This window comes from Aristolochia californica, unplaced genomic scaffold, assembly GCF_029961685.1.
Source record: "Aristolochia californica isolate CCGP_79_NKW_82.1479 unplaced genomic scaffold, dmAriCali1.0.hap1 SCAF_11, whole genome shotgun sequence".
Lineage (NCBI taxonomy): Eukaryota > Viridiplantae > Streptophyta > Magnoliopsida > Piperales > Aristolochiaceae > Aristolochia > Aristolochia californica.
The window spans coordinates 31,889,756-31,907,456 of record NW_027181782.1 but is presented as its reverse complement, the minus strand read 5'-3'; the positions used below and the strand labels follow the sequence as shown (position 1 = coordinate 31,907,456).

Below are 17,701 nucleotides of genomic sequence, written 5' to 3'. Positions count from 1 at the left end.
CTTATTGGTTACGAGTTTGAATAAGGAATAAAGGGATTTATCACTCTTTAACCTATAAATAGGCCTTGTAAATCACTTGAAAACATATTCCCCATTTCAATGAAATGTTATTTTTCTTCATTTTTTCTTTAGCTTCTTCTTAAAATAGAGGCTTACTAGCTTACTTTTCACCTGAAGTAAGTTAGGTTTGTTAAGTTGTGGAGCCTAATAAACACCTTACGCTAAGTCGATACAATATATTGACTGCTCTCTCATTAAGGGTAGTTTGGGAATTTTCACATTTATAATCCGGTTCTCCTAATTTTTCTTTATATTTGGGGGCGTCGTTGTTAGGGTTTTATCACCAAGAGTATTATCATTGGAGTAGAATCATCTGTAGCGACCGAAGAGGTTAGAGAAATGATTTCTCCTGTAAACTATTTCATCTTTATAGTGGATTATTGTTGCATTGAAAGACAGGAGTAGTCTCATGTTGAGGTGACCTTGTATAAATCTTGTTGCATTTTTGTGCTTGTTTTTTCTTTCTTCTACGATTATTATTATTGCTCTCGTTAGTTTGGAATTAGGGTGTCTAATTCCTATCAAAGTCGCACGCTAAAGGACTAGGAGCTTTTTCGAGCTCGATCTATCGGTGTGACACATAAAAGTAAATAAATTTTGATCAAACAAAAAGTTTTCTACTAAGCATATTTTATGGTTTCCTATTGGCACAAATTCACTCTTAGAATTTCAATCTCTAGTGAAAGTCAAATTTTGAAAATAGATTTGAATTTCTATGCTAATTTTATTTTATTTCCTACTAAGTTAAACTAAACTTAGAAATGATTCTTCTTAAGTTAACAAAACTACTCTTATGATGAATTGTTCAATTCACTTAGATAAACCCCTATGCATCTCTTGATTTCTTTTACACAATGGTATTAGACCTAGTCCCGACAAGCCGATCGAATAAAACCTAGTCTTTCTATAACATTTGAATTATATGAAGAAAGAATATATGAAGTTGTTAGAAGCCCACACATTTTATAAGTTTTCGTAATAAAAAAATCAACTCTTCACCATTCATTCAACTCTTGTTAGTGATTAATAATGGTATAATTTGTTCTTAATGATCATACATGAAGCCATTAGGATATGTCCAGTCTCGTGGGGGTTGGACTTTAATGGTAGGGTTGAAACTTGAAAGTGAATTGAAAGGTGGAGTTCCTCTTGGGTCCATCATCGCAAAAATCACAAGAGCTTCTCACTAAGATTTTTTTTTGTCCGAATTGAAAGACAGTGAAAGAGGTCACTCATTCCCTGCATGAAGGAAGCACATGAGCCCACGTTGGGTGAAATCATGAACCAACAAAGGCGGCCAGACACACTTCCACCACACCTGTCCTCTTCGCTTTACAACTAACCAAACCGTTCCTTCAGATGCTCCCCGCCTTCGTAGTGGTTGTTTCGTAATTTCCAGCCTCTTTCTGACGACGCTCGATAATGACGGGATCAAAAAGGCGAAAAAGTCGCGAAGTCGGGCGGGCCAGCAAGTGGCGCGATTCATTATATGAAGCAGCGGCGGTCGCCGCTCGGTTTCTACCGTGAACGAGGGGGATTAACCCCAGGTTGTGATTAATACCTACCCTTACTCGATCCGTTTGAGACAGGGACGAAGTTAGCCTCTCATCGAAGGGGGAAAGAATGGGGTAAAGGCGGGTGACGGGTCAAAACCCCAAGCATGTTCTGGGTGAGGATGGATTTCCTTCGAGTCCGACCCATGCGCCGGCAGCCTACATTAACTCGCCTGCTTTCGAATTAGAAAATCTGGAGTTGCGTGCGAGAGGTTTTAATAAGACACCAAATAGCAAATGGCAATGTTTTGAGCAATGTCATGCAGAAAATGACCTGTAAATTTTTTATCAATGAGGTTGCTCTTCAAATTAGGAGAATACAGTTTAGTCCAAGTTTTTAAGATGCATCTCAATGTGAAACGGGTATTAGAGTCATTTATTTATATGGGTTTAATTTGAAATTCATAACCATCTTATGTTGATAAACCTCACCTGTCGGAATTTTTTTTTATTCTTTCAAGATAAATTTATCTGTAATTTCAACTATGAATCAAATCAAACCAAGTCGGATTTTCTTTTCCCGAAAAGAGGTGTGTGAGTTATGAGAATGAGCATCTACACAGTGTTAAACTGAACAATTCTTATGGTGTAATTCATGTGCAGAAAGTCTCCTGGACCTGGTTGATTCGACCGCAGGACTCTGTACTCAAGACTTAGTCAACGGAGACGCAATTCCTCCATCTCTGTTCGGGTGATTTTTAAACTTTCAACTGACAACGGTAAGAATATTAAATATCGAATTAAGAATAATAAGGGAATGGAAAAAATAAAAGATAAGCTTCGCTTTCTAGGTTGTTATGTCATTCCAGCAATGGATTCTCCTTCAAAAAGCTTGGCTTTTCTTCCATTTTCAATTTCCGGGCTTTCAATCTCAAACCTTCAGCTTCAAATCTCTCCTTCGTCGCCTTCTCTCGTCTCTCGCCCAATCGAAACGCAGTGTCAGGTTGAACCGGATGCAAGTTTGGCGCGAAATCAGAGATGGGTATCATCCGTGGAGGTGTTTGATGGAATGTGTCAAAGGTAATGCTTGAATTTCTTCACTGTGCTGCATTGCCTGGACGTCTTCTGTTGCGAGTTTGGTGTCTGATGAACTGATTGAATTGCGGTGGGATTGATCAATGTCGTCAAAATAGTTAAATTCACATTTCATAGTTCTGGTGAACATGGGCTTTAGCACACGAAGCATTTCATAAGGGGGAGAGGGGGGCGGGGTGCGGGGGTCTCTGGATTGTGAATTTTGCCTCTTTGTATTGGGATCAGTTAAATGAACTTCTAATCCTTTATTTGAAGGGGAAAGAGATACCATAACTTGTTTATGGAACTATACAGATTTACTATTTCTCCCGATTCTTCTTTAGACCAGAATGCTGTGTTTGGGTGGTCTAATCATTGGAGGAATTTGGGTTGATTGACCCTTCCATAGGGTCAAATGGATGTAGAACCTTCTCAAAATGGGAAACGAAGTCAGATTATATGGAGTGTTTTTCAATTTGAGATACATGTGGATAATTTTGCATTTTCCTATCTTATCCTCTAATTAGTTAAATAAGGACCTGATAAATTGCATTACCCTGTTTTTATGCACAATAAGTTATTCTTACTATCACGTAAATCTTTCTTTATTATGATCCTATTAATTAGAGACAATGATAATACACATGACAACAATGGTATTCTACATTTCGTTTACTGTAATGTGCTGTATAAGATACCAGGTAAAGTTTACTTCTAGATAGAATGATAATACTAACTGTTGTTTTGTGTTAAAATCAAGTTGAGGTAATTAGATCAAAATTTACTTCTAGACAGAATCTTAATACTGAATGTTGTTTTTTTTTCTGTTTAAAACAAGTCAGGATAATTAGACCTTTATTATATGATAGATGTTTCAACCTTGAACTAGGTCTATCACACGACAGGGCAACTCATCTGTAAACTAATAGTATTTGACTCTCCATTATATAGATGTCAACTATGTATGGTTTGTTACCTCTTCTTCTCTAGTTCTTTTTTCATGATCTAGTTCTGTATAGAAAACTAGTACTTCCAAAGTTAGAGAAACTATGTTTTGGTGGCTAATGTGGTGTAATTGTGAGGATATAGGTTTCAAGTAAGGTGCTCGGTGGAAGCTACTTTGGATGAAAACAACCTTGTCAGATTGTCATGGGATAAACCATAGCTACTACATTGCTGAAAATCAGACAAAAGAGCTTCTTAAAAGGTTGATAAGTTAAATGGGTGGTGGCATCTTGCATCTTTTTGATTTCAATCAGACAAGCACATCAAGGAAATTGTTGACACATAAGAAGCACTGTGATGGTAAAATTTGTTAATTCGTCATTGTTATTCATGGCGATTTCTGAGTTCAATTCTAAATTATCCACAAACCTAAATCGTTTTTTATTTGTTGTCTTCGATTCTGTTTTTATAGCCATTTTTCCTCCCTTAATAACTTTTTCGAGTGCCCTTATATCTAACTGATAATTTATTTTGATGATTTTCAAAATGACTCAGGTTTTGAAGCTCCTAGGAATAGTTTGGAGCTGCCTATAGAAGCATCACAGAGCTATCATGCCATTCATGAGACTGTACCAGTAAGTATCAGTTCTGTTGATTGACCTTCAGCTATCTGTAGTTGAATTAAATGCATTGCTTTCATATATTTCTCATTTGGGATGATAATACAAACAATGAAAAGTTTAACAGCAAACTGTAGCTCTCTATAATTTGTTCAGTGCCCTTTGGAAAGAAAAATGAAGATGTTACGCATAGTTCTCTTCTTGTTCGGAAAGGCATTATAAGATCTTTTCTTGTTTGGAAAGGCATTATAAGATCTTTAAGTAAATTAAGTAGTTCATCATCACATGTTATCCCTGTAATAACTATCATATTCGCTTCATCTACAAATGAATGTGTTCTGAGCAGCTCCTTTCATGCTTTTCTGGATTTTCAGTGTTCGTACCAAGTGAAGCAACATTCATTCAAAATGAATGCGCATCCAAGTGGGGGCCCCATTAAGAAACTAATTGAAGAGGAGATAACGAAACAAATGGGCATGAAACAGAATGTTCCCAGTGTTGTGGCGCGTTTAATGGGTATGGATATGTTACCATCAGATGTAAAATCATTGGAACAAAAAAATGACAACCATAGAAGCAACCTGCCTTTAATAGGGCAGCGTGACAATGGTTCTAGTTATCAGAGTACAGTGAGTTCAAAGCCCTTGAAGCAGGTGAAACGAGACTTACCTGTGAATGGTTACTTACAAGATTCCAATCAATCAAGACCCCGCCATAGGTTAAGAAAGCCCCAGCCTCGTGAACACCCACAAGAAGAAGAACTACAAATATTCAAGAAAGAATTTGAAGCATGGCAAACAGCTAAGATTTGGGAGCAGTCAAGAAGTGTTGAACTGGCCAACTATCCTAGAGAGTTACATAACCAAATCCTTGCACAAGAGAATCTCCACAAGGAGAAAATGATTCAGTACTTGGATATAAATAGAGAAGTGGCACGTGGGTTGTCAGCTAAATTAAAAGAGGGCCCAAAAAGGGGTTTACATCAGGATGGGCATATGGTTAAAACATCCCAACCTAGCCAAAAGGAGGTCAAACTAAGTGCAAGTAATAGAGTCAAAACTGATGATATGGAGCACATCTCTTTTGTAGATAGTGATGATAAATGCTCAAAAAAAACTTCCAAGCAGACAAGAATTGTGATCTTGAAGCCTGGACCAGAGAGAGTTGATGAAACTGAAGAATCTCATGCCAGTTCCTCAGAGATGGAGGAATGCAGCATTGAGAATTTTCTTGAGGAGGTAAAAGAGAGGCTGAGACTTGAAATTCAAGGGAAAGGAAAAAGAAGTACTATTGTTCGAGGTAGCGGAGTTGAGACTCCATTCAGTGAAAGGCCAACAGACCCAAAACAGATTGCTCGGCACATCGCAAAACAGGTCAGAGAAAATGTGACACGAGACCTAGGGATGAATTTGCTACGATCAGAATCAACCAGATCATGTCGAAGTGAAGTTCAGATAGATGGACTTGATTCGCCTGAGTTCCTCAATAGAGACACAAGGAAATTCCTTTCAGATCGTTTAAGAAACATTATTGGAAGTGAAGAAAATGTCACTGGTCCTTCAATTGTCAATGGGAGTTCTCGGACTGCTTATTTGGAGGATGAAGGGATAAGGGAAAGATCAATGACAGAGTTTTCAAAGATTGGAAGAAAGTCAAACTCCTGGGAAGATGTGAAGATTGAGTCAGAAACAAAAACTAAATCTTTCAGACATCAGGAGATGAGAGATGAGCATTTTATTAATGGTGGAATCTCACCGAGGAACCTTGTCAGGTCTCTGTCAGCTCCCGTTTCAGGAACGTCATTTGGGAAGCTTCTTTTAGAGGATCCACATGTCTTAACAGGAGCTCAAATCAGAAGAAAACATGAAGCAACTGAAAATGTTGTTGTAGAAGTGAGTAAAACTAGGAGGCAGAAATTCAATTTTAAGGGTAAGGTGTCCAATTTCAGATACAGTTTTACTCTCAGAGGTAAATTATTTGGAAGAAAGATCCGATCTACTAGAGAATCTGGAATGGAAGAATCTGATGCTTTTAGAACTTTCGTGACAGTACCAACAATAATAACGAATCTTGGGAATGCACAGGTAAGTTGTTTAATTTCATTTTTCCACACAATCACTTAAAATTGAATAAGTTGGTTGATATATTGCCTTGTAGGAAAACTCAACTGAGGTTCCCCCAAGCCCTGCATCAGTGTGCAGCAGTCCCTATGAGGATTTCTTTCGGCCAGGAGAACATCCAAGCCCTGTTTCAACACTGGATGTTCCATTCATTGAAGATAACCCCATCCCGCAGGTCTTCAAAGAGATCAGCTCTAACCTTCATGGTAGGAAATTTTGTCTTGATTCTTGCAAGTTTGAATTCATATTACTTTCACCACATTCTGGCAAAGTAACATGGGATTCCTTAAAACAGTTCTCTGTGATCATTTGAGATAAGACTCTTCTGAATCAAGACATAGGGTTTACTGTCATATCAACCAGGTTCAACCTGGTCCTTTATTTTAGTCATACTTGAACGCTGGTTCTCATCACATGCTTGGTCTAGATGTTTAGAAGGTTGACTTGGTGTGAATTTCAGCTAGCTTTGCTTGCTTTGGATGACTCTTTTATGTCTACTATTCAACTGATGTCTTCAGATATACAGAAATATTTGTAGTTAGAGTTAACAAGGATTGTGGTTACCCATGGGTCCATCTATTCTATCTTTTCTGGGCATTAACTAAACATATGTTCACCTTGGTTTTACAATTCAAAGAGTTGATACATCTTCAGAGCTTGCAAAATGGCATGAACTACGGAGTCATGGATAATGCACTGAAACTCACGTCTATCTATAATTCCACCCTTTATAAACATGATGTTTTTCAATAATTTAGGCCGTGTGGTCTTTACTTTTGCCCTTCTCTGTGGATGTGTTCTACATGGACCAAATGAAGTATGGCCACAAGTAAGTTTAGACTGCTTCTGCTGTGTGTTTGTAACTCTATTCTGTTAACTACTGGAACAGAACTAAGACGACAACTCAACCAACTTCAGTCAGATCGATCTGAAGATGTGGGGGGTGTACCTGAGGAGAATGCTTTGTTAGAGGCTGAAACGGATAATTTAGAAGACCAAGAACATGTCTACATACGGGATGTACTTGTTGCTGCTGGTTTATATGAGAAATCAACTAAGATAACAAAACCAATTGACATTGGGGTTTTCAAGGAAGTAGAAATTTGCTATTCAAAGGAAAACAAGGAGCGTGAAGCAGCCACCAAGAATAATGGCAACAGCGAAGTGAATCGCAAAGTGTTATTTGATTTGATAAACGAGGCATTATTGACACTAATGAAACCTCCAGTAAGCGGATCTGTATTCATGAGAAGAGTCCATGGACACACCACAGTGATTCCACATGGGAAGAAGTTATTAGATGCTGTATGGAGGATGTTACACGTCCATATATATCCACCTATAGATGGATGTCATTCTCTTGATGCAATGATAGCCTGTGATCTGAGGATGACTCATTGGTCAGGTATGATCCAAGATGAAATCGGTGAAGTAGGGAGGGAGGTGGAGTGGATGATTCTACGCGACTTACTAAAGGAGGTAACTAGTGAACTGTGCTAAAAGTATTGTGTGAATTATAGATTTTAATTACCGGGAAGTGTTGATTGTTTGGACCGGTTTTTGGGTGTGAAGTGGTGTGAATGCATATAGGATGCCTATGAATGATGTAAGTTTCAGAGATGGGATGTGGCTTTGATGTAGATTAGATGATGCATGATGTGTTTCCATTCAAGAGTTCCAGTCACAGTAGCAAAACAATGATCCAGAAATATGATGTCAGTGCTGTGAGATCAATGTATATGTGGTTCTAGTTATAAAATCAATGTATTGATTGTTGTGGAATTTCATGATTTGCAGGAGTCGTTTCTTTGACAAACTCTTATCTGCTAGCACTTGCACACAGAGAAGCATTGGGAAGGGAGGCCCTGTCTCATTCTATTCAACAGAGTGGGAAGAGACAGGGCCCTCGTCTCCTTTCCCACCAGGCCACCACCTCCCTCCCTAAAGGAGCGCGGAGTTAGGGGAGAGGAAAAAGCAGTTCCCCTGACATCTCCTTCTCTTTTTTCTGATGTCAGGAAAAGTGGGAGATAGAAAAAAAGTTAGTTAAAGAGCTATCCCCTGCACTAGTTGTAGAGAAATAAGAATCTCCTAGATAATAAGTTGCTTAAGAAATATGATAGAGTACAAGGTGAGGAAAAAGAGGCTCAAAGCCATCTCTATAAAGAAGGAGACATCTATTTCTCTTTTTTTCAGGTGTCAGGAAAAGTGGGAGACAGAAAAAAAAGATAGTTAACCTGTTTCCCTGAGCTCCACAGATATTAACAGACCCTTAGTGTCCAGTAACACCTAAAATACACAGATGCAGAAACGATCTTTCGAGCCATTAATTACCCTTTGCCCAACTCACATACCAAACACTCAGAAAGTCGATCAACACAGAGAAACTAGCACCTACTGGGGATCATTCAGAATATAATATCAGCACCTGTTTGCTTTCTTTAGCTGTCTAATAAATGATAGAGAGATAATCTTACCCTGCTGCTAAACATGAATTAAGAGTTTTATTCATAAAAAATAGTGTACCATAATAATTTAAGATATTATATAAGAGTTTGGTGGATCTTGCCATACCTTACACAAGATTTTTGTTGCCCAAGTTGGGAGAAGATGAGGAGCAAAAAAATTAAAAGATATATTTTAATAGTGGTTGAAACGTAAAATAAACTAAAATTGTATGTAGATGGCCCAATACCGCCATTCGTATCTTGATAATTCTTTCATGAAATTACCAAAAAATATCTTAAAATCTCAAAATTTTGGTATTTTACTTAACAGAAAGGTCGTACTAAGTGATTTAAATGAATCTCAAATAAGGAACGAATAAATCCAAAAAAAAAACAAATACAAGTGTTTCGATCAAATAATGCCAAAGAGTATCTGTCTAATAAATTTCAATCTTTTTATTACGATAATGACATTATTTATCAAACATCATGTGCCTACACACTTTAACAAAATGGTGTAATTTATGTTGTCTAATAAGTACAATACCTTCTCCACAAGGAATTAGCCTTTTCCATTTAAGTTTTTGCATTTTTATAGTATGAAACTTTTTTCCCAGGGAAAATTAGTTTAGACTTTTGGCAATATCAATGCCTATTAGGAGTTGTAAGTTAAGCAGAATTGGTGTCGTAATAGGCGTCATGCTCTATGCAAGACTGATTTTGTGGAGTCGAGTTCTAGTCGAAGCAGGTGTGAGGAGTTGTGGAGTCAAACTAGTAGTGTTTTTTTTTTTTTTTTAGTAGATTCCTTGTTTAGTGGAAGTTTTTTAGGAATAAAATTGCAATAGGATATGTGTAATGCAAGGGCTTATAAATAGAAAACACTCTTAGCCTTTATTCTTAGAGTCACTTTTCCCTCATTTTTTAATCATAATAATAATAATAATAATAATAATAATAATAATAATTAATCAATATTATAGATATAATTATTATTTTTATAATACTTATCATAATCAAATACTTAATAATATATTAAATTAGGTTAATGTGTTAATTCAGATAAAATGAAATATATTTCAACTTAACCTTAAACCAACATATTTAAATAATATAATTTGGTAACTTAAACATTTAAAATATGTTTCAATTAATTTTAAATATTTATTATTAAAATATAATATATTTATATTATTAAATAATATGTGGTTATGAACTTATTGTTCTATTATTCAGCCAATGAAGTGGTTTTAACAATAAAGAAATTAAGATTATTATTATTTAAACTTCCTTGAATTTAATATTATTTGAATTTGTTTTAAATGAAATAAAATATTTTAATAAAATTAATTTTACTAGTTAAGCAATAAAATATATTTATTTTTATTGCATATTTTATTAATTTTCTTGAATTCTATAACAATTACGCATACAGTTACCCCCCGCCCTCCCCCGCGAACCAAAAGACGGTGGAGTTGACAGTTTGACACATTACGCGAGCCAAAAGCAATTCCCCGTTCAATCTTTTCCCGCCAAGAAAAACTTGTACTCCTCCTTTCGTTTACATTTTCTGGAATCTGAAGCGGAAATCCAAAATACGAAAACATCAAAATGTCGTTCCCAGGACCCATGAAGTCCGTCTTCGAGCAAGCTTCTCCTCCAATGGCTTCTCCAGCGCCTGAGAATAACCCGAATGTGTACACGATCGGCGGGATCCCTGTCGAGTTCCCCTACAAACCGTACGGGACTCAGCTGGCTTTCATGGGAAGAGTTATCGCAACTTTAGATAAGGCCCAAAGACAAGGCCGCTGCCACGCTCTCCTTGAATCCCCCACCGGGACGGGGAAGTCCCTTTCCCTTCTCTGCTCCACCCTAGCTTGGCAGAAACATTTTAGTTTGAAGCCTCTAGTACCCAATACTAACGGGCAGAGTGTTGGACCAGATGCTTCTCTCGATCCTCTTGCATTCGGCGGCGGGTTCATACCTGAACCAGACTCAATGGGTAACTCTGTCTGTTGCTGTTTCCTTTTCCGTATCATATTTGTATAAAGCTGCGAATACAATACCACACTCTTAGGTATCCCCTAAAAATTGTCCAATGTGGAATTTATGCAAGTATTTAAGGCTCAACGTTATTGTTATTGTGTCTCCGCAAACACTCAAACGGTCTGCAGGTTCTCGTCCAAAAGTTAAGTCAATTCTATTCTATCCTTTGTGACATCCATTGTTAAGTCAAGCTTCGCTAAGTTTTGCTTCCCCACTTCTATTTGTGTAATTCTCAAATTTCCTTCATTTTTGTCGACCAACTTCATGAAAAGTTGGAGCCCTATCAGGCTGCATCAAACATGCAACATCGATTTCAAATATTTGTCTTCTGATCTATTCATGCCGCTCTCAGATGTTCTCTATTTCATTTATATCTAGCAGTGTGTTTTTCATCTTAATATGCTTTCATCTCCGCATTCTCATCTTGCAAACCTTCTTCAATGCTGCTTCTTCACATTATATCTGAAGAACAGTTGGACTCTGATATTCTGGCCACCAAAATCTACATCACTATTCTAGATTGAACTGTTTTAGTTTTACTTGTCCTTGTTTATATCATAGATTGTATATGATAAATCCTTGATGAATGTATTTAAGAATTTGTGTCATTGAGAGTCCAACTCTTTTTAGGACTACTGGAATAAACTTTTTTTTTAAAAATAACAAATAGTACGTGGATTTATCCAAAGATACATGTAATTTAATTCCTGATGTCCACTATTTTTTTTCTTCTATACACTTTTAAACTGTTCCCAACTGATGTTTGAACTTTCAAAATCCATTATACCAAACAAGTTAGTATTTATTCTAAAATGCTGTGACTTGTGAGGGTATTTTTAATTCAAGATGTTCCAGCTTCTCATATACAAATTCAGCTTCTATATCGGATATTCAACTCAAATGCTAGTACCCCGGATAGTACGACTTCTTATGCAGTGGGCCTTATCTCTAGCTGGTTGCATACCAGAAAGAAATTTGCCTATTTATCGGGTGTTTCCCTATGAGATAATTGGAGCTTGATCGCTCATATGGCGGCCCCTTGCAGGACTCTGGTTACAACTACTTGGGATCCTCCCCCTAGCGACTGCATCAAAGTCAATTTTGATGGCAGTGCTGTAGGTTATCTTGGGCCGGCAAGAGCAAGTGGTGTTTTTAGAGATAGCTGTGGAGTTTTTATTCTCTCCTATGTTGGGCTGGTGGGCATTGCCGATTCAAACACTATTGAAGTGAGTGCTCTTCTTGTTGGCCTTCAAATCTTCAAGGACCTTCTTCATGGTAAGTTGCTTATTGAAGGAGACTCCAAGGTTGTCATCAGTTGGTGCTCAAAAGAAAGCTCTCCCCCTTGGCGCCATTGGCGTATCACTGATTGTATTGTTGACATTGTATCCTCAATTCATTGTAATTGGAATCTCCTTCCTGGATCAACCAATTCCCTGGCTAAATTCGGAACCTCCCAACAATCTCTCATTGTTTGGGAAGGCTTTCACCCTTGTAATCTTGCTATTTTGAGCTTTTGTTTTAATAAAATTCAGCATCATTTAATAAAATAAATAAATTTGTTTTTGTTGGTGAAATAGAAAGCATCTTTTATTTCTGTTACATCTCCTGTTTATTGAGTCATTAGTCTGCAAAGGACATCTTGTGAATGTATTTATAATTACTCTCTCCCCATAGTTTTGCATGCACTAATAGAAATTCCTATAGAGAAGTCTTGGATGCTCTTTTTAATTGCTACCTAGTTTTGTTTAGTTTTATTTTGTTTTTTTAATTTGGTTGTAATAGGAAAAGAGTTGTTAGGTAATATTAGACTCTTGTGGGTAGGTCATGTAATGGAAGGAACGGTTGTCTACCACTTTACTTTCTGGCACTAATTGAAATCCTTTGACAGATAATTCTTTATTGGGAAGTTCTAGATGTTCTTCACAAGCAACAAACAATAAAAAAGAAAAAAAGCCTACTGTGCCTCGCATATATTATTCCACGTAAGCATTATCTTATTTGGGTTGCTGCTGGATTAGTTTTTACATTTTAACTCTTTCTTTCTTTACTCAGTTACTGATAATTCCCGTGGGTTGTTTTTCACAGAAGGACACATGGGCAAATAAGTCAAGTTATTCGTGAATACCGTAAGACATCATATCATGGGCCAATGTCTGTTCTGGTGAGTATGCTGAATTCTTTTATGCTTTGAAAAGTTGTTTGTGGGGATTGTTAACAGTATGAGCAACTTAATGTCAGATTAAGAGACCTATTATATATATCATTTAAAAAAAAAAGAGACCTATTATATTTGTCCATTGGTTTTTGATACTAAATATAAAAAGGATTACAACTGTTTGAAGCATCAAACTCTCACCAAATTGCTGAGGAGTCTCTCAAATGTTTGGTTCTCATTAGTAGTTCTTGGGGCTAGTATATAATGGCATAGCAATCCTGCCAAACATATTTTATTTTTATTTTTTTCTTCAACCTCCTGCCAAACATCATGATTTTTATAAATTATAACATATCTGGTTGTCTTTATTCATATTTTCGAATTTTAAGTATTGGTAGGTTGAAAGAATTGTATTTGTGAAGCATCAAATGATAAGTATAACTCTGAAAATATTATCATTGTAATTAATAACTTTTACTATACAATGTGTCCATTAAGCAATTCTAAGTGGCATTGATGAATACCTTCCTGCTTTAGCTTTTAAGGGTGCTAGAGGAGTCTGTTCGAGTTTTTTTTATGCAAATGAGGTTTAACTAATGACAAATAGGTTTTTAAAGGCAGGGATTTCAGTGGTTTGGACATAGTTCAGTCAAGGTCTAAGAAGAGGCTAAATGTCTGGAAAAAAAGGAAAAAGAAAAAGAATGCGGGATAGAAAAAAGATTTGTCTGGGGTTTTGTGTTTTTATCTGATGGCCATCATTTTTTGTGATGAGGTGGATTGTCAATATGAAGCGCAGTCATGTGCAGTGGTGTTATAAGAGTAAAGGGCTAGTAGAGTAATCTGGCTGACCCTTTTTAGTGCTTGACTTTCTTAGACTGAAATGAAACTGTTCCAGGAAGCTGTAATGCTGGAAGTGATGTTCTTGCTTTGGTCTTATTTTGTTATAGCACAATGCATGTTAAGTAACTACCAACTTCCAGGATTTTTTCAGGGGTGGTCATCGGTGAGAACTGGTGAACAGCTGTTCTCTTATTTAGACCTTGTAGTCTCCTCCTTGTTTTCTTTTAAGCAAATTTTGACAGGAGATCACTTGACAAACTAAGACATGATGCTCAAGGCAGCATCTTCCATGGTAAATCTTGACAGTTTATTGCAGACCTCTTCGTACCACCAAATCCACCAAGACTGAAATTGGTGCCCTCTTCATAGGTTATGGATTTTGAAGATAGCATCAGTGTTCCCTTGATTGTACTGGGTAATAGTCGGATTCTCACTAGTTAATTTTTCAGAGTCTCCTTGTGGCTCTTAAGATATTATGACGAGATTCAGGTTACTTTGAAGAGATTGGAGGTTCTTGACCTCACATCCCTTGGCTGTCAACTTCTTTTTTGTTGGGAACACCATGTCTGTTGGGACCCCTTATAGAGCATTTCTTTTCTTTTGCTTTATTAAAATGAATTTAATATCAAACTCAACTTCATATCACACTCTTTATGCTTTTAGAACTATATGCTAGGTTCTTGGTGTCCTTCTATACTTTATATCTGCTGAAATGATTCCTTAAAAGTGTGTTCTTTCTAAAGTTTGTCTTGAGCTGTTCTTTTTAGGCGTCCCGGAAACACTACTGCACCAACAGACATGTTTGTGGGAAAGAGAAAATTGATGAGGAGTGGTAAGGTCTTAAACTGGAAACAAGCTTTCCTTCTATCAAAAATTGCTCTCTTGATAAACATATTTGTTCTGATTTTGCAGTAAAAATCTGTTAACAGATGAAAATATGGGATGCCCTGAATTCAAGTGAGTGTTTTTTTCTTAATTTCTTTTGTATGTTTGTCCTTTAAAGATTTAGTTACTTCTTTCCTGGTCACTGTTGAACTAATTTTTCTTGAATCCATTATAGAAATGTTCATAGAATCAGATCCCATCCCTCCTTTCAGAAAGGAGGCTACAATGAGGTACATGACATTGAAGATCTTGTGAAAATTGGGCACGCTGTCAGAGGTTTATTTTATTTTTTATGTTAATGATATTTTTTTGAATGGTAGTTATATAAGGCAATGTAAACTAAACATTCCAAGACTTACTGTAGTTAGTGTCACTTTCTTTGATAGGCTGTTCATATTTTGCTGCACGTTCAATGGCTGAAGAAGCACCACTAGTCTTTTGCCCTTACAACTATATCATAAATCCAACCATTCGAAAGGCTATGGAGGTTGATCTGCAAGGGGCTATTGTAATTCTTGATGAAGCCCAGTATGTTCTATTGTTCTGACTGGTATTCTAAAATAAGTTTATCATCCATGGTATTATAAACTGAGATGTTTTTTCCTATGTTATTTGATTTTCCCTTGTGATTTCTGGTTAAAATTTTGTCCTTGTTCAAAGGACAGTAGAATAGGTGATGTATTTAATTTATATTTGAAGGTAGGATTTATCACAAGCATATGTCATGTCATTTTTGCATTTACCTCTTGAGTTGTGTTCAGCATTTGACTTAACAAGGCTTTATTTGTAATTTATAAACTAGAGTTATGAGATTCTACAAAAAAGAGGTTCTTGCTCTCTTTTGTTCACTCAATCTCTCTCTATTTCTTTTGCTCTCTTGCATCTCTTCTATAATCTTTTTTTTTTTTTTTTTTTGAAATGCTGAAATCTTATTGAACATTGAAAAAAATACAAGCCAAGAAGGAACCCTTCAAAATAATGGAAAAAGAGTTCTTGACTACAAGGGAATCAAGAGAGACTCCAGCTTTGACGAGAGCACCAGCCATACATTTGACTTCTATAAGTATATGCTGCCATGAAATTTCTAGGGGAGCACTTAATCATTTATTTTCTCAAAGATAACACTGAGCTTACATGGAAGCTTTGGTTTTCCTTTCATCTAGCTAATAACAATGACAAATTTGCTCCTGTTACATGTAACTCCTTATATCTTCAAAACTAAATCTCCAAACAACATAAAACTTAGATCATAGATGTCAGAAAGTCTATCGAGGGGTATTTTGGTCATTTCCATCAGCTGGTGTTCCTTAGTCTACATTATCTTGTTCTACATGTTTGATTGTGTCATTGGATTTTTTTTTTTTATGAAATGTGGTGATAAGCTATTAAAAAGATACTGTGAAGTACAAACAAACCTTGCTAGACAGGCCTTCCTCCACAACATGGTGTTGGAGCGAAATACCCATCTTAGCTAGTCTATCAGACCTCCATGGTGTCATTGGGATATGTATTTTGAGATTTGTATCTTAATTTCTTCTTTAAATTCCCCCTAATTGGTACGACCTCCCCCCTGCATTCCCCTCTGGAATCCCCCCAATTTGGTCCGATCTCCCCCTAACTATAACCTTTGAATCTACCCCAACCATGACCTTCACTCCCAATCCGTGGGATGAGCTCCTCCTGTTTTTGCTAGAACAAGAACAAGACTTTCTGCGGGAGGAATTTTCAGAAATGACGGAGCTCGCCAACATCTTATGTGCGGGCTACTTTGAAGCTGGCGTTGTGGCGCGGAATATCAACACCCACCATTCTCCATGATCGTTCTATCATGGAATGTTAGAGGACTCGACTCTCTGGCCAAGCGAGCCCTCATCAGAGCGGCACTTTTTGATGTTAAACCAAAAATTGCTATTCTTCTTGAAACTAAGATGCAGTCTTTTGATTACTCAATTGTTTGTAATTTATGGTATGACACCAACCCAGCGTGGGCAAATGTGGATGCAATTGGCCATTCCGGTGGCATAATTGTCATCTGGGATCCAACTGCTTTTGATGCCATTTTCGTCGTTTTGGGTCAATACTCAATCGGTTTCCAGCTCCTGGATCACAACCTCGGTACTTCTTGGGCGCTAGCCGGCATCTATGGGCCAACTCGTTACCGTGACCGAGCATCTTTCTGGGAGGAAATCTTTCAGCTTGTCCAATTATGGGACCTCCCTTGGCTCCTTGGAGGAGACTTCAATGCGACTCTACTTTGCTCTGACAAAAATCCTCCTGCCTCCAGAACCTCATCAACCATGAGAGCTTTTTCTGATTTTATCAATAGTCTTGTTCTATTCGAGGCTCCTCTCTCGGGGAAAAAATCCACCTGGACAAATTGTCAGAATCCCCCTATTTTGTCTAAATTGGACAAATTTTTTGTCAATATAGAATGGAACCTCCTCTTCCCCAACGCCTCTGGCCAAGTCCTAAACAAAATAGGATCTGACCATTGGCCTATCCAACTCAACATTCGGCCAATTACGTGGGAAAGATCTCCCTTTCGGTTTGAGAACGCCTGGTTATTAATCGAGGCTTTCATCCCTTCTTTGAAAACGTGGTGGCTCGAATTGGAAAATCGTCCGAACCCGGGCTGGGCCCTCCCTCGGAAACTCAAAGCCCTCAAGACAAAGATTAGACTGTGGGATAAAAATCACCGAGTATCTGCTGCTTCCCAGAAAGATTCGATTCGCCGCCACATTTCTGAGCTGGATCTACTGGAGGAACAAAGGTTAATCTCTCCTACTGATTTACTGGGTAGAAATAATTTAAATTCTGAATATCTTACGTTTCTTCGTTCTGAATCTGTCCGTTGGAAACAATGTTCAAGATTTCGTTGGATGGCTGAGGGTGATGGGAATACAAAGTTTTTTCATTCCATCCCCTCGGCCAGGAGGAGGACTAACTGTAGCACTGCTCTCTGTAACGGAGACCAAGTGGTTACGGATAGTGCCTCCATATCTAAGCTTTTAGTGAAGTACTT

The 17,701-nt window shown here is 37.3% G+C and overlaps 2 protein-coding genes across 3 annotated transcripts in view; both read left to right on the top strand.

Moving 5' to 3' along the window:
* The first annotated feature begins 1,630 nt into the window (after positions 1–1,630).
* On the top strand, positions 1,631–8,083 carry LOC137944801 (uncharacterized). Of its 2 annotated transcripts, XM_068790552.1 has the most exons (8): positions 1,631–1,889; positions 2,217–2,332; positions 2,497–2,633; positions 3,717–3,932; positions 4,128–4,207; positions 4,567–6,276; positions 6,350–6,518; positions 7,202–8,083. In XM_068790552.1, exons 4-8 carry the CDS (start codon positions 3,848–3,850, stop codon positions 7,810–7,812), a joined length of 2,655 nt encoding a protein of 884 aa, XP_068646653.1. In that variant the 5' UTR covers positions 1,631–1,889; positions 2,217–2,332; positions 2,497–2,633; positions 3,717–3,847; the 3' UTR covers positions 7,813–8,083. The 2 variants fall into 2 exon arrangements, with proteins under 2 accessions (XP_068646653.1, XP_068646654.1); XM_068790553.1 differs by lacking the exons at positions 1,631–1,889; positions 2,217–2,332; positions 2,497–2,633 and having other exon boundaries at positions 3,825–3,834.
* Positions 8,084–10,371: 2,288 nt separating this feature from the next.
* The window catches only part of LOC137943958 (uncharacterized), an 81,860-nt gene continuing 74,530 nt past the window's right edge, over positions 10,372–17,701 (top strand). Inside the window, exons 1-7 of the mRNA XM_068789409.1 lie at positions 10,372–10,755; positions 12,688–12,781; positions 12,885–12,960; positions 14,562–14,626; positions 14,707–14,751; positions 14,855–14,955; positions 15,066–15,207. Coding sequence (XP_068645510.1) covers positions 10,383–10,755; positions 12,688–12,781; positions 12,885–12,960; positions 14,562–14,626; positions 14,707–14,751; positions 14,855–14,955; positions 15,066–15,207 — 896 coding nt within the window. The 5' untranslated portion in view covers positions 10,372–10,382. The remainder of the gene's footprint in view (positions 10,756–12,687; positions 12,782–12,884; positions 12,961–14,561; positions 14,627–14,706; positions 14,752–14,854; positions 14,956–15,065; positions 15,208–17,701) is intronic.

Coding starts and splice junctions, on each gene's coding strand:
- LOC137944801 (XM_068790552.1), top strand. CDS start 3,848: ATGGGTGGTGGCATCTTGCATCTTTTTGATTTCAATCAGACAAGCACA. Junction 4,208..4,566: donor CCATTCATGAGACTGTACCA/GTAAGTATCAGT, acceptor CTGGATTTTCAG/TGTTCGTACCAAGTGAAGCA. Junction 6,519..7,201: donor GATCAGCTCTAACCTTCATG/GTAGGAAATTTT, acceptor CTACTGGAACAG/AACTAAGACGACAACTCAAC.